The sequence below is a fragment of the Lutra lutra genome, chromosome 13, assembly GCF_902655055.1.
Source record: "Lutra lutra chromosome 13, mLutLut1.2, whole genome shotgun sequence".
Classification (NCBI taxonomy): Eukaryota; Metazoa; Chordata; class Mammalia; order Carnivora; family Mustelidae; genus Lutra; species Lutra lutra.
Window position 1 is genome coordinate 84489719 of NC_062290.1, and position 26970 is coordinate 84516688.

The 26970-nt window shown below is 44.2% G+C and overlaps 1 protein-coding gene across 16 annotated transcripts in view; it reads right to left on the bottom strand.

Moving 5' to 3' along the window:
• The window catches only part of DENND1A (DENN domain containing 1A), a 504146-nt gene that overhangs the window by 169588 nt on the left and 307588 nt on the right, over positions 1-26970 (bottom strand). For all 16 annotated transcript variants that reach the window (XM_047699506.1, XM_047699505.1, XM_047699501.1 and 13 more), the window contains one exon: positions 11435-11536. In XM_047699506.1, coding sequence (XP_047555462.1) covers positions 11435-11536 — 102 coding nt within the window. The remainder of the gene's footprint in view (positions 1-11434; positions 11537-26970) is intronic.

The following is a 26970-nucleotide window of genomic DNA, read 5'->3' on the forward strand; positions in this document are numbered from 1 at the left end:
GTTAAAGCCTCTGCCTTCGGCTCAGGTCATGGTCCCAGGGTCCTGGGATCAAGCCCCATATTGGGCTCTCTGCTCAGCAGGGAGCCTGCTTCCTCCTCTCTCTCTCTTGTCTGCCACTCTGCCTACTTGTGATCTCTGTCTGTCAAAAAAATAAAATCTTTAAAAAAAAATTAATTTGAGTCCTAACTGATATGTGATAGAATGCCTACAAAACCGTCTGAGGCGTTCTGACAAATGGATGGCACCTGGGTAACCACCAACACAATCAAGAAACAGAATGCTTCCTTCACCCCAAAATGTTCCTTGGTGCCCTTGTCAGTCAGTCCCTATCTTCTCCAGCCCAGCCCAAGGCAACCACTGATCAGCTTTCATCCACCAAAGACCAGCTTTCTCTCTTCTCTAATTTTACATAAATAAAATCATATAGCATATTCTCTTTAGCCTGGCTTCTTTTGCTCAGTGTAAGATATTTCAGAATCACCCATGTTTTTGGGCAGATCAGCGGTTTCTTTCTAGTGCTGAGTAGTATTTCTTTGTTTATACATTCACCAGTCAAAGGACACTTGGGTTATTTCCAGTTTTTGGTGACTATGAACAAAAGCCGCTAAAAACATTGACATACATGTATTCGTGTACATGTAAGTTTCAGTGTTCTTGGGTGAATACCCAGGAGTGAAGTACTTTTATCAAAGAGTAAACATATGTAAGATACACACTTATAAGAAACACAGTCATTTTACTGTGCTCATACCAGTGGGGTGGATGGTGGTACACTCGCTGTGTGATTAATCTGCTCTTTCAAGGGCCATGTTTTCATGTGTTCATTCGCCATTTGCATACCTTTGACTGTTAAGTGTCTCTTCAATCTTTTGCTACTTTTTAATTGGACTGTTTCCTTACTGAGTTTAAGGGTTCTTTGTATATTCTGGGGGAAAAAAAAAACCTTTTTCATATATACATATGGAGAATATTTCAGTCCATGGCATGCAACTTCGTTTTTTAAATTGTGTCTTCTGAAGAAGGTAAGCTTTTATTTTTATGAGGATTAACTGATCACTTTTTCTTTGATGATGTGTCTTTTGTGTCTTATCTAAGAAATCTTTGCCTTCCCCAAGTTTATGAAGATTTTCTTCTCTATTTTCTTGTACTTAAAGTTTTTTTTCTTCTAGGTTTCGGTCTATACTCCATTCTGGGCTTATACTTACATGAGGTAAAAGTCGAGATTCACTTTGTTTCTATATGGAAATTCAGTTGTTCCAGTAGCATTTGTTGAAAAAAAACAAAAAAAAAAAACAAAAAAAAACCAAAACCCTATTACTTCTCTACTGAATTACTTCGGCATAGTTGTTACAGATCAACTGGCCATTTATGTGTGGTTCTAATTCTGAAATATTTGTTCTGTTTTATTGAATTATGTATCTATACTATCTATATTTATTATAACTTCATAGTAAGTCTTGAAAGTAGGTAAAGTAAGTCCTACAACTTTGTTCTTTTTCAACATTGTTTTGGCTATTCCAGATCTTTCGCATATTCATATACATTTCAGAATTAGCTTGTCAAGTTTTTTTTTTTCCTAAAGCCATCTGGAATTTGGGTTGGGAATATATTGAATCTATAGATCAATTCAGGGAAAATTAACATCTTTAAAATGTTGAGTCTTCCAATCCAAAACATGGAATATCTCTCCATTTGTTTAGGTCTTTTAAATTTTTTTCTCAGAAATATTTTATAGCTTTTAGTATACAAATTTTACATATATTTTGTTAAATTTATTCCTAAATATTTTGTGTTTTGCTATTTTAAGTAGCACTTTAAATTTTTCATTTTCCAACTGATTACTAGCATATAGAAATATATTTTTCTTATATGCTGACCTTATTCTGCATGCTGCTAAATTCATTTATGAGCCTCCTTAGGATTTTCCATACACATGATCATGTCTGAATGAAGACAATTTTACTTCCTCCTTTCTAATATTTAGGGTTTTTCTTTCCCTTGTCTTAGCGAACTTGTCAGAACCACCAGTACAATGCTGGATAGAAATGGGAAGAGCAGACATCCTGTTTGTGGTTCTCATTCTGACGGGAAAATTCTATTCTTTTGCCATTAAGTAAGATGTTACCTGTAGGTTTTTTCTAGATGTTCTCGATCGCAACGGGGATACCCAGTTTGTGAAGCTCTCTCAATCATAATAGGTGTTGTGTTTTTCCTAAAATAATTTGTTTGTATATTTTGATACCATTTTTCTTTTTCAGTCTGTTGATAATGGTAAACTAGATTGATGGCTTTTCAAATATTTAGCCAATCTGTATTCATTTGTTCACCATGTATCAGCCTTTTCATACATTGGATTCAATTTGTTAATATTTTATTAAAGATTCTTACATCTGTATTTATGAGGTATATTGGCTAGCAGTTTTCTTTTTTTGTAAATTTTTCATTTGGTTTTCATGTCAGGGTAATGCAAACCTTATAAAGTAATGTGGGAAGTGTTCCTTTCCCCTTTATTGTCTCTTTTTTTTCCCCTTTATTTTCTCAAAAAGTTAGCATAAGTTGACACCTGTTTTTTTTTCTTTCTTTCTTTTTTTAAAAATTTTATTTATTTATTTATTTGACGAAGAGAGACATGGCGAGAGAGGGAACAAGCAGGGGAAGTGGGAGAGGGAGAAGTAGGCCTCCAGCAGGGCAGGAAGCCGATGCGGGGCTCGATCCCAGCACCCTGGGATCATGACCTGAGCCAAAGGCAAATGCTTAACGACTAAACCACCCAGGCGCCCCAAGATGTATCTGTTCTTAAGAGCATGACAGAATTAATGAAAATATCTGGAACTGGAATTTTCTCTGTGGGAGTTTTAATTACAAAATCAAATCTACTTAATAGAAATAGTGCTATTTTTCTATTTGCTTATTGTGTAACAGTCAGTAATTTGTATATTTCCAAGAATGTTTATTTTACCTAATTAATCAAAATTGTAGGCATCAAGTTCTTTATAATTATTCCCGTATTTGCTTTTCCCTTTCCTTTAAAAAAAAAAATCCTATTTATTTTGGAGTATTTTCAGACTTCCAGAAAAGTTGCAAAGCTACTACAGAGAGTGCCCATCTACTCCACACTTAGTTCCGGTTTCACCTAATAGGTCTTATATTTCCGCGGCACATTTGTCAAAACTAAGAAGCCAATACTTGGCACATTCTCAACTCAACTCCAAACATTATTGTGATTTCAGCGATTTTTCCATTGATGTCCTTTTCCTACCCTAGTTTTTAATCCAGAATTCCACCTCGTGTTCCGTTTGCCATTTCTCTTCAGTCTCCTCTGGAATGTAACAGTGCCTCAGTCTTTCCTAAGGTTTTTTTAAGGACCTTGACAGTTTTTTTTTTTTTTTTTAAGATTTTATTTATTTATTTGACAGACAGAGATCACAAGTAGGCAGAGAGGCAGGCAGAGAGAGGGGAGGAAGCAGGCTCCCTGCTGAGCAGAGAGCCCAATGCGGATCTCGATCCCACGACCCTGGGATCATGACCTGAGCCAAAGGCAGAGGCTTAACCCACTGAGCCACCCAGGCACCCCAGGACCTTGACAGTTTTGTAAAACACTCAGCAGGTAATATGTTATAGAATGTCCCTCAATTTGGGTTTAACTGAGGTCTTTGTCATTATCTGGCTGGGGTTTTGGAAAGAATACCAGAGAGGTCACGTATCCCCATTGTATCAAGGTTATGTGATATCCACACAACATCACCGGTGGTATTAATTGCTTAAAGTAGTGTTTGACATTTGTAGACTCGAGTTACAGATTTTCCCTTCTTTTACTCCATTTCTTGGAAGCTAGTCACCAAGTCCAGCCCACGTTCAAGTGTGTGTGTGTGTGTGTGTGTTGCTGGGGGAGGGGTGAGGGGGATTAAGCTCCTTCTCCTAGACAGGGGAGTATCTACAGATATTCTGAATTATTTGGAATTCCTCTATGAGGAAGATTTGCTTCTCATCCCCAATCCACTCCCTTTTTGTTGGCGTTTGCACTATCTTTTCCATCCTCTTACTTTTCATTTGACTCTTTAAAATGAAATTCTTGTGGATAGCATACAATTGGATCCTGATTATTTATGTTAATTTATTACTCTCCTTTAATTAGAGCATTTAGACAACATATGTTTAATGTGATAATCAATATAGTTGAGTAAATCTACCATCTTGCTAACTTTTCTATATGTTGCATCTGTTTTTGGTTCCTTTATCCTTCCTCCTCCCCATAAATGTTTTGGATTCTTAATATTGGCTTATTAGTGAGCTACACATTTTTTTTTCCCTTAGTGGGTCCTCTAAGAGTTACAATATACATCTTTAACTTAATAGTCTACCTTCAAATAATGTTATATAAGTTTACATAGAATTTAAGAATCTTAAAACAGTGTATTTCCTTTCTCCATCCCCACCCTGTCCTCTGTGCTACCGTTGCCATACAATATATTTCTACCCATGTTACAACACACAATAATACATCGGTATTATTTTTACTTTAAATAGTCAATTGCCTTTTATAGAAACTAAAAATGAGAAAAGAAGTCTGTTATATTTGCCTACATATTAACTATTTCTGGCACTCTTCCCTCCCTATTGTTCGAATTTCTCTATGGTTTCATTTTTCTTCTATCTGAAGAACTTCCTTTAACAATTCTTGTGGTATCTGCTGACAATGATTTTCTCTCACTTTTTTTTGTCTGACTAGGTCTTAATTTTGCTTTCATTCTTGAAGGCTATTTTCATCCTGTAGACTTGTAGGTTGACAAAAATCTTCATTACTTTTATTTTTAAATTTTATTTTTTCAGTGTTCCAAGATTCATTGTTTCTGCATCACACCCAGTGCTCCATGCAATACGTTGCCCTCCTTAATACCCACTACCAAGCTCACCCACTCCCCCATCCCCCCCACCCCTCCAAAACCCTCAGTTTGTTTCTCAGAGTCCACAGTCTCTCATGGTTCGTCTCCCGCTCTGATTTCCCCCAACTCTCCTTCATTACTTTTAAAATGTCATTCCATTATCTCTTGGCTTAGGTACCTTTCTTGTAAGAAGTCTTCTGTTATTACTTCTTTCTTTTCTATAATGTGTCTTTTCTCTCCAGCTAATTTTAAGCCTGTCTATTTATCACTGGTTATAAGTAACTATCATTTTGGGATTCTGTGTGATTTTGTTTGGATCTACTATGCTTGTGGTTTGTTGAGCTTCTTAGAACTCCGAGTTTACAATTTTCACCAAAAGTAAAAAAAAAAAAAAGCTATAATCTTTAATTTTTTTTTTTAATGATGTTAAGTGTTTTAGTCCTCTTGATATTGTGCTATGGGTCCTTGAGTTTCCATTAACCTTTTCCTGTCCTTTCCCTTTCCCTGCTTCATACTGGCTAATTTTCATTGCTATGTTTTCAAGTTCCCTGATCTTTTATGTGGTGGTGTCTAATATCCATTTAAACTTTAGTGAAATATTCATTCCAGGTATGATATTTTCCACCTCTACATGTTCTTTTTCAGTCTTTATATTTTCTGTTTCTCTTCTAACTTAGTTCAGGTCCTCCTCTAAATTCATGAGCATATTTATAATCTTTTTATTTTTTTATTTTTTTTTATTTTGCCAGAGAGAGAGAGAGAGAGAGAGAGAGCAAGCACAGGCAGACAGAATGGCAGGCAGAGGCAGAGGGAGAAGCAGGCTCCCTGATGAGCAAGGAGCCTGATGTGGGACTCGATCCCAGGACGCTGGGATCATGACCTGAGCTGAAGGCAGCTGCTTAACCAACTGAGCCACCCAGGCGTCCCATATTTATAATCTTTTTAATCTTAGGGTCTTTGCTAATTCCACCACATCTGTCATTGCTGAGCTTGTTTCTATTAACTAGTTTTTCTCCTGGTTATGGGTTACAGTTTCATTTCTTGTACTTTTATAATAGGATGGCAGATACCATGAATGTTACACAGCTGGGTGTGGATTTAATGTCTTTTTTAAAAGATTTTTAATTTTTTAAAGTCATCTCTACACCCAATGTGGGGCTCAAACTCACAACCCCGAGATTAAGAGTCACATGCCCCAGTGACTGAGTCGGCCAGGCACCTCTATTTGTATGTATGTATGTATTTATTTATTTTAAGATTTTACTTATTTATTTGACAGACATAGAGAGAGATAGAGATCACAAGTAGACAGAGAGGCAGGCAAAGAGAGAGGGGGAAGCAGGCTCCCTGCTGAGCAGAGTGCCCGATGCAGGGCTCGATCCCAGGACCCTGAGATCATGACCTGAGCTGAAGGCAGAGGCTTAACCCATTGAGCCACCCAGACATCCTATTTGTCTTCTTTTTTTTTTTTTTAAAGATTTTATTTATTTATTTGATAGAGAGAGATCACAAGTAGGCAGAGAGGCAGGGAGAGAGAGAGGAGGAAGTAGGCTCTCCGCCAAGCAAAGAGCCCGATGCAGGGCTCGATCCCAGGACCCCGGGATCATGACCTGAGCCGAAGGCTGAGGCTTTAACCCACTGAGCCACCCAGGCGCCCCTATTTGTCTTCTTTTAAAGAGGGTTGGAGTTTATTTTGACAGGAAGCTGAATTTCTTGCCTATCAGATCTTTTCTTCTTAAAGAAGTAGTTTTGCTTAAAACTTTTACTGAAGTTTAAAAACATAAAATACACATAACATTGGTGTTCAGCTTGATGAATTCTTGCCCAATACCAGTAACTGGTACTCAGATTAAAAAACAACAACAATAACATATTTCCAGCATCCCTGAAGCCCTCTCTTAAGCTCCTCATAGATTGTTTTTAAGCTTTGTTAGAGCAAGGCTAAAATAATCTTTACTCTAGAGCTAACTTAGAGTACTACCAAGGCATGGCCTCCTGTGGTCTCTACCATTTGCCCTGAGACATCAACAAGATCTCCTTCCTTTGGCTGGTCAGAATCCGAATGTCGCCTAGTCTGCATGAGCTCCATCCTACACATGGGCTGGCCAGTCTTCAGCACATTAGCCAAGAGGCCCTGATTCCAATTTCTGGAGCTCTTTTCGATGAGTGGCTTCCAGTCTGGTACCCTGACCCACAAACGTAAGCCACCTCTCGCTCAGATCTCTGACCCTTCAACCTAGCAAGACTGTTGTGCTTTGCTGGGGACCCCCCATCATTGCATCACAGTCCAGAAATGCCTCAAGGCAAAAAGCCAGGGGAGATGGTAGGCCTCTCCTCACCCACCTCATTTCTCTCTGGAATCAAAGTCCTGCAGTGCCTGTTGTCTAACATGTGAAAACTGTTGTTTTTATATTTGTCCAGAGTTCTAGTTGTTAATGGTGGGAGGATAAAGCCAGTTCCAATTACTCCATCATGGCTAGAAGCAGAACAAAGGCCTCTTTTAATAAAATTTCCAGCATGGATGCCATGTTTTGCAAGATTTCATCAACCAAAATAACCCAATCCATATGTCCCTTCCACCCTTCCATCTATCTATTCAGTGGCTGCTACATCTCTGCGAAACAAAGATGAATAAAACTTAATTCCTGCCTTCACAGAACTGACATTTAAAAGGAAAAGCCAGAAATGTGTAATAAATTATATTGCTGGGTGACAAGTATAATTACACAATCAATACAAGGAGCTCTGAAGACATCGAGAAAGATGTAGTCCAATTACTTAGAGAGGTCAGGGAAGGTTTTTAATATATATACACATATATATTTATATTTATATTTGTATTTATTTCTAAAGTCGGCTCCACACCCAACATGGGGCTTGAACTCACGACCCTGAGATTAAGAGTCACATGCTCCACCGACTGAGCCAGGCACACGCCCTGGGGAAGGTTTTTATAGCCTCCCATTTAGATTAAGTCTTGAAGAATGAGTACGAGATTGACAGGTGGGATAGGACATTTGGGAAAAAAGAAACTCTGTATGCAAAGTTTGAAGTTATAAAATAACATGTGTGGTTTGGAGAACTAGTAACAGTTCCAAATACCTACAACATAGGGTTTGGAGCTGGGAGGGGAGAGAGAGCTAAAGCTATGGAAAAACACCAGGAGGGTCCGAACCTGAAGGAAGACTTTGAATGCCAGGCTCATCGTCATTTGCGTCCATAAATCATGGCCACTAACTACCATCTATCATACTCGTAGGATATATGTTTTGCACATATTATATGCATTACCTTCGATTCCCACAATAGCCTATGAGGAAACGAAGGCTCAGAGAGCTTAAGGAATTCTGACTGAGATCACACAGCTAGTAAGTGAAGAAGCCAGGAATTAAACACACATCTGTCTGATTTCAAAGCCAATGAAAGGAATTTGCCTCTAAGCGATAGGCACTGGGAAGTTTGGGGAGGATATTTTGTCCTTTGAAGTTTTTTTTGTTTTGTTTTTTGTTTTTTTTTTAGCTTTTTAATTATGTTCATTGACGGAGTGGTTTTAAGAGGGAAACATAGTTAGATTTAGTTTTGGAAAGGTCGCTCTGATCCAAGAGAAGGAAAGGCCGGAGTCTGAAGACCACGTTTGGAGGCTGCTGAAAATAGTGCAGGAGAGAAGAGCCTGGATAAGGTGGTGTGGGGAGAGACGGAGAAGAGGACTGGACAAACAGTTTAAGAAGCAGAATCTGCCAGATGCCGTGAACAGGCCGCTCTGACAAAAGGGGAAATTATGAGGTCGATTATGGATATGCTGGTACCCTGAAGGTACCTGGTCCTGTGCTCAATGCAGGGGACACAGAGATGCGCAGGACATGATTTCCTCTCAAGGACTTGGTAGTTCCCACAGCCCGAGAGAATCGTGTCTGTGCATTCCACTGGAACACATGTACCTCAGAGACCACAATCCCTCTCCATTACTGTATCTCTGGAGTCTTTAATGAGTCTAGAGCCAACACCATTGTAGAACATTCTCAACGCTGCCACAAACCAACCTGCAAACAAAGAGGCTCTTTTCATGTAGGCTGAGGACTGTTAAGGAACTAACTGTCGTCTAACACTGGCTGTAACTACTAACAATAGTTTGATGAAAAACAAAAGCAGGTACCTTTTACTGAACACTGATAATGTGTGAGCACTGTCCCAAGCACCCGAGGGACATAACCATCTCATTTCTTTGCTGCAGCAATCCTAACTTACAGGGCTCATACTCCTTCTTCCAAGGCGGGAGACTGAGCTCAGAGACAAAAAATAACTTGCTCACATTCTTTTGGTTCCCTGAGACCACTTCACTGATCATCTTGAGTTGGGGACACCTGGGTGGCTCGGCTGGTTATGTGTCCGACTCTTGATTTCGGCTCAGGTCAGGATCTCAGGGTGGTGAGACTGAGCCCCATATCAGGCTCCGTGCTGGCCATGCAGGCTGCTTAAGACTCTCTTTCTCCCCCTCCTCCACTCCTCCCCACCCACTTGCGTACACTCTCACGCGCATGTGTTTGGACACATGCTCTCTCTCTAAACAAACAAACAAATAACAAACAAAGCATCTTGGAATGTGCCACCTTCAGGAAGGCTCTATCTATTACCTGTCTGCCAAATTTTATCATCACCTGGGACCTTCTGGGCCTTGTTCCTATTTCCCCTGCGGCCCCTATCATGCTATATCGTGATGTAGATGTAATTTACGTATCTGTTTTCCCCCTACTTTCCTCTTTGAAAGAAAGGACTAGATCTGCTTTATCTTTGCTGCTTAATGCCCAGCACTGGGTCAGAGCACTGCAGATGGGACCAGACATCCTCCTGCATGGTTTCTTAACCAGCCACTCATTCCGGGCCATCCCCAGGTCTTCTGGCCATTCCTAGGCTCACTTACCATAGTCACTCAGGAGCTGCAAGGCCATACCTCTGGCACCCATGGCTTAAAGGAAAAGCTCTTCTACCAAAACGGAGCCAGGTGGAAATGACATATTCTTTAGACCAACAGAACTCAAACTATGGTCAGGAGACCCGAAGATCCCAAGTCCATACTCCGTCCTGACATGAACAGCAGACCTCACAGTGTCTGTTGCCTCTACTTCTCCTGCTTCTGCCATCTCTCTGCTGCAGAAGGGAGCAGTGTACAAGGAGGGGGCGGCATGGGCTTTGGTGGTGTTGAATCTCAGTTCTGGCCCAGCCAGCAGTGTGACCTATGGCCAGGCATGTACTCTCTGAGGCTCTCTTCCCCTTGTGAAAAGGACAGACAACACCTCCTCCATTGGGCTCTGATGCTAAGTGAATGTAATCCCTGGATGCCCCAGGCCCTGGAGAGGCAGTGGGGGCCCGGTGGCTCTCAGGAGAGGCGGAGTTGGGTTCGTCTCCTGGCTCCTCCTCTTTCTAGCTCTGTGAGTAAAGTGGGAATAAGGAAAATACCTTCCTCAGAGCAGTGGGAAGAGGAAATGAGAGGCCAATAATGAGCTCTCAGCACAGTGCTCAGCTCAGAGGAAGTCAGTTAATGGCAGCCACTGTTTAACTAGCCTACAAATGGAAGATCTTTACATAGTATAAATGACTTTCCCCAATCTTATACTGAGTTAAGAGTGGAGGAGTTTGAAACCATGTTGCAACCCACTCATCAACAAACAGCCATCTCTTCCAGACAGCCAACCCCCAAGTGCCATCAGGACTCTTGGCAATAATGGAGCTCCACCTGCCATGACACAAACCCAGCAACACAAACCCAAGCCCACGTCAGCACACACGGAACACCTACTCCTTCCAGTCTGGAAGCCAGAACAACTTTATAGATCTTCCAGCAGACAGAGCTGCAGAGGTCAAACCAGAAACATCAAACCATATTTCCCAGGGAGTCCCAATCCTTCTCATTCATCTGGACAAGGAGGGGACTGGGGCTACTTCAAAGAGCTGCCCATGAGGCAGCCGAAGTAGCAGTGCCAAGACTGGTGTGTGGTCAGGTGTTAGTGTGGCAAATGTGGCAGCCAGCTACTTCTGCTAAAGTGAGCTCGCTGTCCAGCCAGACCCAAGGTAACAAAAGTTTATGGGACATGGAACCACATTCAGAGCACGGTCAGCAGATACCCTGCTACATGGGAAAACGCCTGCTTGACGATGGTCCAGGAGAGAAACATAGACTTGGAAGTGCCCCATATCGCTCACATGGAAAGCCCTCTGCCCGCACCCCCTCCACAGTCGGGGTACCCAAGGGAAGGTACCCAAGGGACATGGCAATGTGCTAGAGAGGGACAGCAAGATCCCCAGACCCCCAGCCTCCCACAGAAAGAGGAACTGACTAGACCCGGGGATCAGCCCTCTAGATGCAAGTTATGACAGTGAAGCAAGACTAACAAAATGAACTGCCCTCCAGCTTTCTCCATTGAGACAAAGGTGGCAGAGACAGCAGAGACAGAAACAACCACAGCGGTCTCCCCTCCTTCCCCTTCTCTAAAGTCACATCCACGTCCCCCCCGCCCCAACTCACAGGAGTCAGACCTCAAGAGTTCATTACCCACCACATCATTTGGGAGGCTCTGAAGGTCATCAAAGGGAGTTTCCAGGGTGTTGGTGTCCACGTTGAGGATCACGACATCATCTAGGGCCATGTTTCTGACTTTCTGCAAATAAAAAAAAAATCCAAGAGAAAAAAAATCATTGAAGCACCATGAGGACACAGATACTTCCACTGGCCCTCTCTGGGGAAAGGGCATAAGGAAGAACAGTGAGAAAGGCTTTGACAAAGGCTCATTTTGTGGCAGGCCCAATGCTAGGTGGTTCACATTTTCTGAGGCCTTTTAACTGTCACAAAAACTCTATAAGCTTTACAGTCATCCCCAAGTCCCAGGAGTGGAAAGGGTTTCACAGAGATGAAGCGGACGAAGTTAACATGCTCAGGTCACACAGCTAGGAAGAGAGATCTTTACTCTCCAACATTATTTTTTTTTCTTGTATTTTCTTTTCTTTTCTTTGTTTAAGCAGTAGAAGCTGCGGTCTAAAGCTCTGGGCCCCAGGAACTCTGATGTACAGCTCGGTCCTTACGACACCCACATTCAACCCATCCCCTTTCATTTACCAAAAGCTACTTGCCCATCTCTCTTTTGGACCTTGTCATTCTTGGGTATGGAATACAGTGTATGGCCTGGTGTTTACACGTTAACATTTCCCTTACCCACTAAGTAGGAAGGTCACACTTTTAGTTGGATCCCATTTTCCATAGAAACCCAGTTAGTGAGTCAAAGCTCAGAGGCTCTGGCCATAAGTCCTAATTCCACAGGAATTAGCGCACAGGAACAGAGACGGTAAGGGAGACGTGCTTACTGCGTGTGCACATTGGTATGGGGAGGACGGATAGGTAAAGATAGAGAAAGGAAAAGTCCACCATCTGGGAGCACCTCTCCATAGACTACAGAAGTATGAGATGATGTTTCTTTCTTTCTTTTTTTTTTTTTTTAAGATTTTATTTATTTGACAGAGAGATCACAAATAGGCAGAGAGGCAGGGAGGCGGGGGGGGAAGCAGGCTCCCTGCTGAGCAGAGAGCCCGAAGCAGGGCTCGATCCCAGGACCCCGAGACCATGACCTGAGCTGAAGGCAGAGGCTTAACCCACTGAGCCACCCACGCACCCCTGAGATGATGTTTCTAATCAAGCTATTCACCTGCTACTAGAATCCACCTCCACTTGTCTCCTGTTCACCCACCACTCCCAATCTCATTTAACCCTCTTCTCTCAAATATCAAAGCTCATTCCCTTAGAGTCTAGAACTTCAGAACTTTTGTCTTTATCCCAGTTGGCCTCAGTTAATTAGAAAGACCCTACAATTCCAAAACTGGAATGCTTGTGGGTGTGAAGGACAACATATCATGCTAGGGCAAAAGACATACAGTAGGACATATGGTCACCTTACCTATATAAGGGACCAATGTATTAGCTCCCTCTGAGGCACCGCAGATGACTGTGCAGATGTGCACTGCCTGAGGATGCCCAGCCAGCCAGCGGGTGCCGAAATCTGCTAAGCCGCACACCTGGGTCAGGGGTGGTGGCGGTGGGAGGAGGGAGATGCCTTTTCCTCATTCATCCCAGATCACTGCATTGCCTAGGGGCTGGACCATCCCAATGGTTGCTAAGCCAGAGTCTGCTAACGCCCTAGAAATGGACAATTACAACATAGAATATATAATAATATAATATAAACTAGAAGCCCACTGGTGTTTTATATTTTGTCTCATTTAACTCATGCCGAACTCCGCAAAGCGTATGTTAGTGCTTTCACCTTATGTCCCTGGAAAAAAAGCAGGCTCAGGGAGGTGAGGTAAGGGGCCAAGGTGACAGCAAGGGCCGCCTCCCCAGCCATGCTCCTGTGGCACCACACTGTTGCTCCTTGTCATTAGACACCCTCGGTGAGACCTCTGCAGAGCCCTTGTCATGCGCCCAGCATCCCTCTGCCTGCCTGCCTTCCTCTACTGGGGTGCGGGCTCCTTCAGGGGCTCATCTGTTTGGCTCACCGCTTCCTGACGACCAGAACCCGAGGAAACGGCACTCGGTTAGCGCTCAGTAACGCTGGTCGATGCTTGTTCTCTCCAACAGCAGAACTGTAGTACCAGAACCTGGTACTTCAGTAAACTTTCTGACATTCCGCCGAGCAGGGGGGGGCGGCGCGGAGCTGGACAGAAGCTTCCCACGGCTGAAAATGGTCTGAGGGGGTGGCATTCCGGGTCCCTCCCACTGAACACACCTAGAAGCCTCAAATTGCTTTTGCTACTGAGTTTTCCAAGCTACCAGGGGCTAGCCCACAAACCTCTCAATCCACGCACCAGCACTTCCCGAGTACTCACTCTGGGCTGAGAACCGCAGAGAGGGGACAAGACTGCCTCCTTGCAAATTTATTCTGTCCTCCAAACCCCGACACTCACATTAACCCACTGCTTTGCCTACAGGGTAAAGAACTATCAACCAACGGCCTGGAGAGTAACACAAATCACGAGTGTCTCATGAAGCACAATCCCCACTTTCCAGATGAGAATATTAAGGCTCGTGGCGAACGGTCCAGAGCTCCTCTGCTGTCTCATTTTTCAGTTCAGGAGGTTAAACACCTCACAATGTGCTGGTAGGAAGTCACACAAACAGCCTCTACAACTCTTTTTCACTTATCTCCCTCGCTGGAGCTCACACAGATCCTTTCGGATTCGCCAACCCAGCTGAAGACAAAGTCTCACCATTCCCACCATAGGAATTGGCTTGCCCCAGGTTATGCGCCTACTCTTTGGCTACTTTTTGTCTATAAAACTGGTAAGACAACTGGAAAGAAAACCTGCCGGCCCCTTCTCAGTAGCTCATGGGCTGTCACTCCGAAAGCTGAGACACCAGAGACGGAACCAGAGAAGGGGGTACAAGGAACTCTGTAACTCAGCAGGGGACTCTAGGCCTGGACGGCCAGTGCACCCCAGAGTTGCCTCTTCTGCCTCATGTGACCTTCTAAACAGCCCCAAACAGAAGGGGGACAGGGGGCTTGGCCACTAGAGAGAAGCCTCTGAGGCTGAAAGGCTCAGCCAGAGGGATGTTGATGCTGGACCAGAATCGGGCGTTGTTTCTGTGTTCCCAGCAAGGCCCCAGCGGCACAGACCAGCCCTTGTGGGCTCTCCGTGGCCTGGGCTGGAACAGGCTTTTGATTTCTTCCCACTCCTGGCTGGAGGGCTTGCCGGTTAAGCTGTGTGGAGTGTTTACTTTTTCAACAATGGCAGCAGGCTGAAGAAGAGGAAAAAACCTGGCCCTTTTCTCTGACTTAGCAGGCCAGGGTCCCCTTAGTAACCAAGATGCCCAAGCACCAGGCTCCGGGCAGGAGCTGGGTCGGCACAGTTTCCTCTTACAGGACAATGCCGCCCTCCTGGCAGCAAGGCCTCTTCCAAAGGGGCTGGCGTAGACTCAAGGGCCTTCCTGAAGCTCAGTGTTCCCAAGGAGGGAATCGGAGGCCAGCTTGGCCGGATGGTGCCTTATCCCTGAAAGGCTCAAGGAAACAGGAGCAATGAAGAAAGCCAACCGCCACTCCCCCTCCCCACTGCCCCCCTTCTCCAACAAAAACCCAACCCCACAAAACCTCCAAACCACGGGGGTGGCGGTGGGAAGTGCTGGTGGAGGAGGAAGCTGGACCAGGACTGGATGCCAGCTCATTTAATCCCAGCCACGCTAAGGGAGACAGGATCATCTCTGTGGTAGGGATGAGAAAATGAGGCTTGGAGACGTCAGAGAAACTGCCCCAGATCACACTGCTAGTGAGCGGCAGAGCTGACTTTTGGACTCACTCTTGTCTCAAAGACCAACTATTTCTGAAGACATCCCAAATCCGATTGCTCAGACCTCAGAACAAGTACCTGTAGGGCGTGAAGCTAGAGGAACACTCTCGGGGCCAGCTTTCTCAGACACAAAATAAGCACTTGCCTTTTGTATCATAAAAATCACATATGCCTGTTAAAAATAAAAGAAGGGATGGGGCACCTGGGTGGCTCAGTGGGTTAAGCCTCTGCCTTTGGCTCAGGTTGTGATCTCAGGGTCCTGGGATTGAGCCCCACATTGGGCTCTTTGCTCAGCGGGGAGCCTGCTTCCCCCCACTTCTCTCTCTGCCTGCCTCTCTGCCTACTTGTGATCTCTGTCGGTCAAATAAATAAATAAAAATCTTAAAAATAAAAAAAGGGGATGGACAAGAAAGTTCAAAGAAGGAAATTATACTTGCTTTCATCCTTCCATTTGTAGACAATGTTTTGATGTCTCCTTCTATAACCCTTCACCCCAATCCCTACTTTAAAAAATATAGTTAAAATAATTCTTGTTTCTTTCTGATTTTCTCATTTGTTACAATATATGAATGCTCTACGTCATTAAAAACTTTGTGAAGACCATTGCTAATTGCCACAAAATGTTCCATTTCATGGAAACAAACTCAACCAAGCCCCTCCCATTGGCTATTATTTCCAGTTTTTCAGAAATTTTTTATATATAATATTATCACGAAATTTGTAGGCATAAAGCCTTGTGCTTAGGATGGATTCCTAGAAGTGGAATTTACTTTCCACTTCTTAAAAAGTGTCCCTCTCAAATTCGACTTTGAGGGAGATATCTTTACTTCCAATTATTTTAAAGTCATTTTATCCACAGCTTGTGTTTCCTACTCTAAGTGAAGAAAAATCAGCAAAGACACGAGCAGATGTCAAAATAGTCCTCCAAAAACCCTACCCAATTAAAACACTTACTAGTACCGCAGCACACCGAGACAGCTCTCCGGTAGCTTGTCCCACCAACACATTCCCTCTCTTTTTAGTTACAACATATGCCAAAGCTCCTGCCAGCTGCAAACCCTCCCCCCACCAGACTCTATAGGCTTTTTCTCAGAATGAAAAAAAAAAATACTGACATGCACACCGACTTTCCAAATGGCATTTCTTGCACAGAGAAACACACAAAAATGGCATCTTCCCATAAATATTGTTAATCAAAAATGTCTTTCTCTTTATGCTTTGTCACAGACAGACTTAGCCTGACCCCAGCCTTTCAGGACAGGGAGGGAAACATCATCGTACGGGAGGTGGTCAGGGCAGCTGAGAGGTTACAGGTTCTAATACAGGCTTAAGGATCGCACCTCTACCTTGAGGGCTACCTTAAGGCAATTCAGGTTTTCATCTATGAAATGGGGACCAAGACAGTTCCCCCTCACAGAGTTGCTGTGAGGGTTAGATAAACAAGTGTATGTAAAGGAGTCAGCCTGGTTCCCCGGACACCCTAACAGCCATTCAACAAACAGTGGCTCTCCTGTCCGTCAGTCCCCTTTCCTTCGACAGTTCCTGAGAACTCGGTGGAGCCTGGCCAACCTCACTTCAGAGGCACTCAGTTAGCAGTAAGTTTGCCTTTCCCTGTGTTCCCCTGAGGTCAGTCCCACCACCAGAACAACATGCCAACGAGTTATTTATAGAGGTATTTGATTCCTCCCCTAGTCTTCGGGCTTTTTGGAGGTAAAAAGACTTATCTCTGCACTGTCCATTCCTACCCCAACACCTGGCTCATGGTAGGCAATTCCTGAATGAAATGAATGAATGAATGGGGGGCAGCAGAGCAGAGAGGTGAAGGGCACAGGATCTGGAAGCCAGTCCGTGAGTTCCAACACTCACCAACTGTGCCAGCTCGGGCATTTCATTCCATCTCTCTTTGCCCCAGTGTTGTCCTCTGTACACTGGGGATGACAACAGTGCCTCCTTCACAGGCTTGTGATGAGGACTAAATGGGTTAATGTTTTTAAAGTAGTGCAGTGGCGCCTGGCACAGGAGGAGCTCAAGATAAGGGAATTTTATTTTGTTAAATTGAAAAGAACAATCCTTTGAGGGTGGTGGGAATATTCTATATATTGTGGTGGCGGTGGTTTCATGAGTGTATGAAGCTATCACAATTCATTGAATTATATGCTTCAAATGGATGGTTTGTCCATAAATTGTATCCCAATGAAGTTGATAAACATATTAATACTATGTCCAGAACATGGAATAAAATCACAGCAGATGGTAAAAAATTACAACGCATGAATGGTGAATGAATGTTACACGACAAGGTAATTAGGCCCCGGTACTTTCGATTTGCAACTGAGTTTGGCTCCCTCTTTTTTCCTTTCTTTTATCTAGCCCAGGATTTTCTTCCTTTTAACTTTGTTTTTCTGTTCATGCCTTCTTAGGATAAACAAAAAAATCCAATGTCCCTAGAGACACTGATACACCTCCCTACACAAAAGTGTAGTCTGTTTGAGAATCACTCTACCTTTGGTGTTTCCCCTGTAAACCAAGACTTTATTGAGCCTTACTTTCTAAAACTGGTCATATGAAAACAATGGGTTTCCTCCCCTAATATATAAAATAGGGACACTAGTTCAAACCACACCAATACCCCTCCTCCCCCACAAATGGGAGTGATCCTGCCTGTCTAGGTAGGGGACTGGGCAGCTAGTGACAAAATGTAGGACTCAGAACCCGTCCATAAGATGAAGAGGAAGGGTCTGTACTGGCAGCGTGATCTCGGGGATTCAAGGAGCAGTCAGAAGCATGTAATGCTCCCCTGGTTGAGGAAGCTGGGAGCTAGATGTGGAGGAAAGCTGGTCCTAGACCTTGAGGAACACATTGGCTTCCTCAGCTGAGCGCTGGGCCCCTATCTAGGATGGGGGTCAGTGGAGGCAGCATGAACGGAGTCAATGAGCCAGCAGGCCGTACATCTCTTCTCTTGTCCTTCCAGAAGGACTGTCATCAGGGCAGAGCTGAGGCATGTTTGTCTCTCCTCTTCCAGTGCCCAGCGCGGTGCTTGACACAGGGCAAATGCTTATTAACTAGAGAATGAATGGGATATTGTGGCTGGATCCACTCAGCTGGGAGGCAGGCTTAGAAGCAGATGTCAACATAAAGCCCAAATGGACAGTGGAAGCCCAAAGTAAGCAAAATGGAGTTTGCTCAAGCAAGTGCAATGGGAATAAGAATGATGATGGTAGCGATAATAATCATGTGAAATTATCATGATTAATTAGTGCAGAATTAATTCATGGTTGACATAGAAAGGAAGATAGGACTTAACATGGGGGTTAAAACTGTGAGCTCTGGAATGAGACAGCCAGATTCAAGCCTTGCCTCTGTGACTGTGTAACCTCCAGCAATCTCTTTACTTCTGAGCCTCAGTTTTCTTATCTATAAAATGGGGATACTGGGGCACCTGGGTGGCTCAGTCCTTAAGTGGCTGCCTTCAGCTCAGGTCACGATCCCAGTATCCTGGGATCAAGCCCTGCATAGGGCTCCCTGCTTTGCAGGAAGCCTGCTTCTCCCTCTCCCACTCCCACTGCCTGTGTTCCCTCTCTCTCTGTGTCTCTCTCTGTCAAATAAATAAATACAATCTTTTAAAACAAATAAAATAAAATAAAATAAAATAGGCATATTACTACTTAGTGCATAGCTGTGTTGTGAGGGTTAAGTGATAGAATATGCAGAAAAAATTTAACACAGTACCCGACTGCAGTAAGTGAACAATAAACTGGGCGAGGGGGGTGGCTACGGAAATTGAGTTTCTGTCCTTGCAATTTGAAAGTTAGGCCACTAACATGGATTACAGTTCCAAGACTATAAGAATTTAAACTGGTTTTCAGACCAAAGGCAGAAGCTGCTAAGACTCCACTATGACGATTTTGTGCTATTAAAACTGAAACCAGCACCAATCTAGTGTTCTTTTCCTAGCTATGTCCCAGGGATGGGAGCGCATTCTCTGGAGCCAGACTGCCCAAGTCTGAATTCCCAACTGTGCCAGTTATGAATGTGCTGTCTTGTGCAGCAGTTTCCTCATCTGTTCGATGGAATTAAAATAGTGCTGATCCCTGGGGATAATAATGGTTATCCTTAGATAAGAGGGCAAATGACTACAAGAGGACACCAGAGGGGCTTCTGGGGGACTGTTAGTATTTTGTTTCTCACTCTGGTGGTGGTCACATGGCTGACTGACCTTGCTGTGTGCACAGGATGAGCGCGCTTTGCCCTAGAAATCTTACACTTCAATAGTAGTATTGTAAACAAACAGTAAATGGCACGGACGTCGCTCGATCGTCATGGTCATTGCATGAGTTAAAATATGTAGAGGAACTCAGGACAGTGTTTGCTACACAATAAACACTGAGTATTGATTATTCTGAAAAACATCATAAGGGTAATTATTTTGACAAAAAGGATTCACTCTAGAATGTATTGAATGGTCAGAAAATCTGTCTGCAAAGGTAGACACCTCCAGGGCACATGGTATTTCTTCAGTCTGTCCTGCTGCCTCTCCAGTGAAGATCAAAAGAGCAACATTACCTGGGCACCTTCTGAGAGACCCTTGTGATCCTATGTCAGCTGGGTTTCAGGGAGCAGCAGGACGGAGCAGGAGGAGTGTGAGTCAGATGGACGGGGCTTTGGGTTTTACCTTCTTTAATTCTTACTCATAGGACCCCGGGCAAGTTATTTAAATCTAGCCGAACCTGTTTCCTCATCTATATAATGGGGCCATCACTACATACTATATAGTATTGTGAGAAGATTAAGTAATAAGAAAATAAAATAGAAATAGTTACTTGGCACCTATGTGGCCATGTTCCGTCCCATCTGCCCAGGGCACTGGCCTTGACTGCAGGCAGGCCTTCTCCCTGCTGGAGTGACCCCTTGAGGCCTGCAAGCCTGGTCTCCTCTCCCGTGGCTGAGGCAGCACCTCTGAGACCAGCAACAAGACCACCAAGGAAAGTGGCCAGGTCCAGACCGACTCTGGGCAAGGACACCCTGTTTCAAGAGAACGTAGCATGTTTCCAAGTCAGAGCGTTGTCACACCCACAACATGCTTTGCTGCCTCAAAAAAAATCTAATCTCTGTCCCTCTGTGAGAGAGGCCAACTGATATGGCTCCCAACATTAGGTCTCCTTTCACTCTGACTTCTCAGCAGCTGTTTTAATTTTGAAAGATGGAGAACATGGCTCTTCCATCTTAATAATGTGTTAATCCAAATTTTATGCTGCACGCTACTGCTGGGTTCATGGAGTCCCCTCTTAGGCTAATTCTACTCCTGCTAGGCCAAGACACTGCAAGGCGGACAGGGACTGGGGTACATGGGTACACCATCATCTTACGAACTCTTACAACAATAACAACATGATAGCTACTAGCCTGTGTGTTCCTCCCATACCCAACCCTTTATAAGTACCCTATCATATCATCCCCACCACACTCCTGTGGAGAGAAGGAGATTGAGGATCAGGGAGGTCAAATAGCTTGTCCAAAGTCCTCTGGCTTGGAAGCAGTGGAGCTGCACACTGAACCCAGTCGAACACCAACACCCCATGACCCAGTGCACCTTATCAATGGTCTGTGTGACACCTTGTTTCAATCAACAAACATACTGAGCAACTGTAATTTAACAGATGCTAGTTCAACACATACCAAAACAATTAAGCCCTTCAGGAACTTGATGGTTGGCCCAGACCCCATTAAAATTCCTAGGGGAGAGGGTTTTCTCCAGAATAGCATACCCATTTGATGGATGAAGAAACTGAGGCTAAAGAGAGTAAGCAGTCTGCCCGTGCTCTTACAATCGGTGTTTGTTAGAGAAAAGGATTTGAATCTCGGTTCCACGTGCCAATGTTCTTTCCACTATACGGCACATAGAAAATGTGCCCAAATGCATGCGCATACATATGAGCACATAACAAAGAACAGCATGGGAGCTGGTGGCCTCCTAGGAAGAAAGGAAAGAGAAATAAGAGAGAAAGTGGAAAGGACAAGAAGAGGAAAGGCAAATCTTCAGGTTTTCTAAACTCTTTATTCCCTCCTGAAATCTTGGATCCAAGCAGAGGGAAGAGTGACATTTTCCTTCCCTTCCTCAGGCCCCAAAGGTCACTGAACTGCCAAGCACTTGATAAACGTAGTGGTTTTTCCTTTGGAGCCAGGAGTCACTGATTTGCTCCTTCCTGCTCCGCAAAATTAAAAATCTAAGCCCGACAGTTCAGAGGACCCCTGAAACCGCCGCTGGAACTTCCCAGTGTGCTTTAAACAGAAACAGAAGCTCGACAAGCGAGGGAAGTGGCACAAACCCCTCCCAGGTCAGGCCCAATCCACTCCTCACAAGGTAATAAGCACTGACTCTCGAGTCCAGGGATTTTCGACCCAGGTCGGCATGGAGCGGTTTCTCCAATGGGCGATTTTTCCTTTCCTGCCCTTCCCTCTACTGGACGTTCCTTCAGTCATTCACCCCTTCAGTCGGTCATGCGTCAGTCGGGCATTAAGGCCAACTTTATGCTAGCTTTTAAGGCCAGCCAGCCACGTAATGAAACGTGATCCCTGAAGTGAGGAAGCCCTCGCTCGGCCTCCTGACGGGGAGGGCCTGGACAGGGAGCGGTGGGGTAAGCTCTACCCAACTGGCCTAAGAAAAGGCACAGGAACGTACGGTAGAAGAGAACATCTCCCTTCGCACGGAACTTGCTCGATTCCCTCCGTTGGATGATCCAGGGTCCAAGGTCAGAAAATCCCAAGGCTGGAGTCCCAGCTCTTTCACTCACTAGCCAGGTAGCTTTAGGCAAGGCACTTTACCTTCTTGGGCATTCGTTCTCTGTGAGATGGGAGTCACCGTCCTTACCTTCAGGACTTTTGAGAAGATGAAAGCTTAAGTAGGGCCTGTGTTTCCTAGAGGGCCAGCTACACGGTCAACTACACGGCCTACTACATGGCCTCCCTGAGAGCCGGGTTCTGCCAGCTCTCCCGGCAGCAACCTCCCCGAGCCTGCCCTTGTGGTGGTGGCGGTTCTGCCTCAGACTGAAGCAGGCTCCCCAGGCTGGAGACTCAGCTTCCTCATGTGTCACAAACAAGAAGATGGAGAAGGTCTGTGGTAAGGCACAAAGGAGGGATGAAGAGGTAGAGCACTTGGTGAGATGTGAAGATGGCCCAGACCTAGGTCACCATGGTCCCCTCCATCCCACAAGACCATGCTCTTCTATAAAACCTTCCTGATTACTCCTGCCCCACGGAGAGTTGCCTTCTGGAAGTCCTAAGCGCCAAGCGCAGTGGATCATGTATGACCGGGCCCACAAAAACCAAAACCAAAAACAAGCAAAAGACTTGTTTAGTGATGTTTCCAACTGTTTCATGTATCTCTGTCACGTTTCCTTGAACCATTCTAACCTTCCTATCTTCACAGAAACTGTGATAACACTATTGTCGTCTATAAAGTACCGCAGGGTTATTAAATACCATCATTTTAAAATGCATTTTTTCATCTGATCCTCAAAGCAACCTCATGGAACAGGCATTATTAATCCCATTTTACAGACGAGAAGACTGAAGCATTCACACCAGGTCCCTGTGTAATAACAGGGCTAGGACATGAGCTCAGGACTGCCCAAGCCCAAAGCCTGGTGGTCTCTCTCTCCTGTCTGTGTAGCCCCTCTACTTTCCCAGCTTAGTGAATATCAAGGACAGTGACTAGGTGACAGATTCATTTTGTAACTTCTGGATAGACTTATCAGTGGCTAGTTGCAGAACATCAAACAGACCCTAAACCCGGACCAGTATCATATTTTTCTTCTGTATATACTACAACACTTCACACAATGAAACAACTTGGTTTGAATTCTGGTTCTGTAATTATTAGCTATGTGACTTTGGACAAGTTACTTAACCTCCCTGTGCCCAACTTTATCATGTGTAAAACCGGGCCTCCACTACCGGAGCACAGGCTTGCTGTGAAAATTCAGTAATGTGTGTACTGTGGCTGGCAGGATTTCAGAAACAGTATCCATCCAGTTTGAAACGGTGAAACTTGAATTTAAGAGTTTCACTGGGGGTAGAAAGGGATTTCGATTCCCTAGTCCCAAAATGGTTTGGGGTCACCCTCCATAAAATAGGGCCTCATTCTTCCCACACAACTGCCAACCTGCCATCATCCATTCATCACTAGGCACAGAGAACCCGGACTCCCATCTCCACCTGCCTTTTATTTGAAATGTCAATTTTTAAAGAGTGGAGAGGTTGGAAACCCAATTTAACAAGCACGCTGAAACATTGTTTATTGCCCCCATAAACATGGCTTAGTGAGAATTACGGACTTAATCAGAGTGAACTTATCTCACGGTGAAAAGGAACACTTTAAATTTCAGAAATGGCACCTTCACTGTGAAAATCTCTTAACTTTTCAAACAAACTACAGGGGGTCTTAAACATATGGGCAGTAAAGGGGCAGCCATTACTGTGATTTGTCTTGCCCAAGAGCCAAGGAACCCTAAAGGTCCATAACAACTTTAAGATCTAGGAAAAGTGTTTGGAAAATCATATTCAGGAGACACGTCTCTAAAAACACCCAAAAGGTCTGCCGAGTAGGAAATAATTCCTGTACAGCAGCTGGGGGGCGCCCCAAGAGGACGGGCCCTGGTGTCATCAGAACAGGCTACTTAATGAAGCAGCTGCACCGAGAAAGCACCCCACGCCTCCTGTGTGTAAGAGTAAGCATTTAGCAAGATGTAATATTTTGGTGACCTGCTTTTCAGAAACGAGGTGTTCCATAAATCACGAAGGCGGCTCCATGGTTTGTGTGCATTTTTTTTTTTTTAAAGCTATTCCAGAGGATGAGGTGCTGCGAACCCCAACTTCCCAACCTGAAGCTTCATTAGGGCTGCTCTGATCCTTCCAGGAAAGGTTTTCATAAAGACGCCCCAGTTTGCTGAGAATCTATCAGCCTGGCTGCCAGAGGCAGGAAAGGCAACAGATATAAAATTTTATTATTTCAATGCCCCAGTAGCAGCCAGGAGGACTTAATGAAATCACCAAGATTTACAACCTGAAATAGCTATTGCACAGACAGATATGGTTAAGGGAGCTGCGCCCTCTGACCTTTCAACCCTTTGATCCTCACACAGCAGGTGGCCTGGAGCCCCCTCCTGGGCATCTTCCCTCTCTTCCGACACTGCCGAACCTTGATGTGCAATAAGCCTGACCCTACACAGGTGACTCTCGAGGTGCTTATCACCGGCAGCTGCCGCTAATGGAACGGCCCAAATCACTTGGCCTCGAGATTCGAACTCTGAGATGGGGGAAGAGGAGTCTGCCTCAAGGTGTCCAAATGGTGCCGAAATGATGCTCAATAATTCAGCCCCAAGTCCAGTTGTTCAGCAATGCTTAACGATGCCATTACAAAAAAGCTGTCCTAGAAATGGAACTATGTCTCCTCCGATTTATACTTTGAGTTGGGGAAAAAAAAAAAATCACCTTTTAAAAATAAATCACAAATCTCAGAAAAAAAAAAAAAAATCAACCCCGAAGTCCCAAATGCATCTCTCAGAACTTCCCTAAAACCATGTGCAGCAAATTTATACCAATGAAAATCAAAACAATTTTTGGAAACCTAAAATTGACTGTTTTCAGTTCCATGAAATTTCATTTAAAAAGCCCCATATGCCAAAATGTCCAAATTCTCTTATTTTTAAAAATTGGGATGACTTCCAAACTCATAGCTATCTTTTTCTTCCTTTTTTTTTTCTTTTAAAGCTAGGGATGGGTAATGTGCATATGTACTTATCAAGCTTCATAATTTAACCCGTTCGGTCAGTACAAAATATTTGCAATAAAATGCTGCAGAGGCAGGATATAAATTTATTACCAGTAAATCATTCAAAAGCAAATGGTGCCAAGGTTTAACAGATATTACATTTGGTTAAAGACATGTCCAGAACCCTAGGCAGCCCCAGCCTACAGGTCTTAGTTTTTGTCAGATATCTGGGTTTATGGAGGGAAGGATTTTAGGCAGGACACATAAACCACTCTGTGGGATACGGATAACTTCCAAACACAAAAGCAAACTTTAGTGCCACTGTTGATCAGACTCAGGGAAAGCCCTGAGCCCGTGCCTTTATTTTTAACAAACATGGTATGGTGGCCCCACTCTACCTGCAAAGGCCAGAGCTCAGGTCATTAATGTCTGAATCCAAAGGCAAAGGAAACACTCGCTCCTCTTGTAGCCTACATGGCATAGCTCTTAAGTACTCAACTTTAAATTCATTTTTAAATCAGCTGAGAATCAAACAATATGTAAAGAGAGGTTTACAGACTCCAATTTTAGTCACACTTTTTCTCTATGGGTGTTTAAGTTTAGTACAGAAAGCAGTTTATGGAGAAATCAGTTTAGCAGGGGGAAAAAAAAGTTACGGTTACTACATTGGAGTTTGACCACTTTGTACAAAATTATTACTAAGCTGTCTTCTTCAGAGACGCCCAATGGAAATCCTTTATTAACAATAATCTCTACCATTGAGTGAGGGCAAACTAGTGGGTGTGGAATTTTAGTCACATTCTTTCTGTCATCGCGTAAAGGCAGGTGCCCCATTTCGCAGATGGTAAGGCACATGCGCACAGGAGTTCAGGGACTCGCCCACATCCCGTGCAGACAAATGGTGGAGCTGGATTCAAACCTCAGCTCACCGCCTGCCCGGAAAGCCAATGGTCCATCCATATCTTCCCCCAAGAAGCAAAACAATAACACGCAATAATGTGTGCAGAAAATACCAGATTTCAGCCTGCTTACACACTGCCATGGCCCATTTAAAGGCCTTCCGAATCAATTATTTTCGGTCATTAAGAGGAAGTTTAATTTGGTTGACAAACACCCCTACTGTGGTGACCTCACCTATCAACAACAAATGTCTGATGGTCACAAACCTGGACCATGAGTCTGTGGAGCATGGTGTTAAACAGAACCACATGTGCCCGGATTCCAAGTGGGATCTGCCTAGGCCAAGGGTACGGCTCTTCAATCATCACGCGGCTGGTCTCTGAGCTCCCACAGGGGCCCCGCCCCTAATCACTTGCAAGGACTTTATGAAAAGAAGTCACCAGTCCCATGTGGCTGTGCTCAGTTAAAAGTGCCTTTGAGTTAATGTCAATTTAGAAAAAGTCACTCACTAAAAAATACAAAAGGAGGCTGGGAAAGGGGAAAGTCAATCTTAGGTAGATGCCTTTGAACTATAGAATATTGATATACATATAGTTGCTTCCATTTATTTGGCACCATGGGTCCAGTACCAATTCCCTCATTTACTGCTCATTAAAAACTCCTATGAAGTGGGGAATCAACCCATTTAAAAGTGAGGTGTCTGAGGCTCAGAGAGATACCGTAACATCCTCTCTGCAAAGTCTATACTCCCCTCACGGGTGACCATTAGAAATGGTATGGCTCAAGGGCCATGTGTACTGGGAGGCCCTCATTCAATGGTTGATTTCATTAAGTATTTCCAACAGGCATCTCTCTCTCTCTCTTTTTTAAAAGAGTTTATTTATTTATTTGAAACATAGAGAGATTGCACAAGCAGGAGGGAGAGGGAGAAGCAGGCTTCCTGCTGAGCAGGGAGCCCGATGTGGGGCTCAATCCCAGGACTCTGGGATCATGACCTGAGCCAAAGGCAGACGCTTAACAGACTGAGCCACCCAGGTGCCCCCCCCCTTTTAAAAACAGATTTACTTATTTATTTTAGAGAGAGAGTGAGAGCAC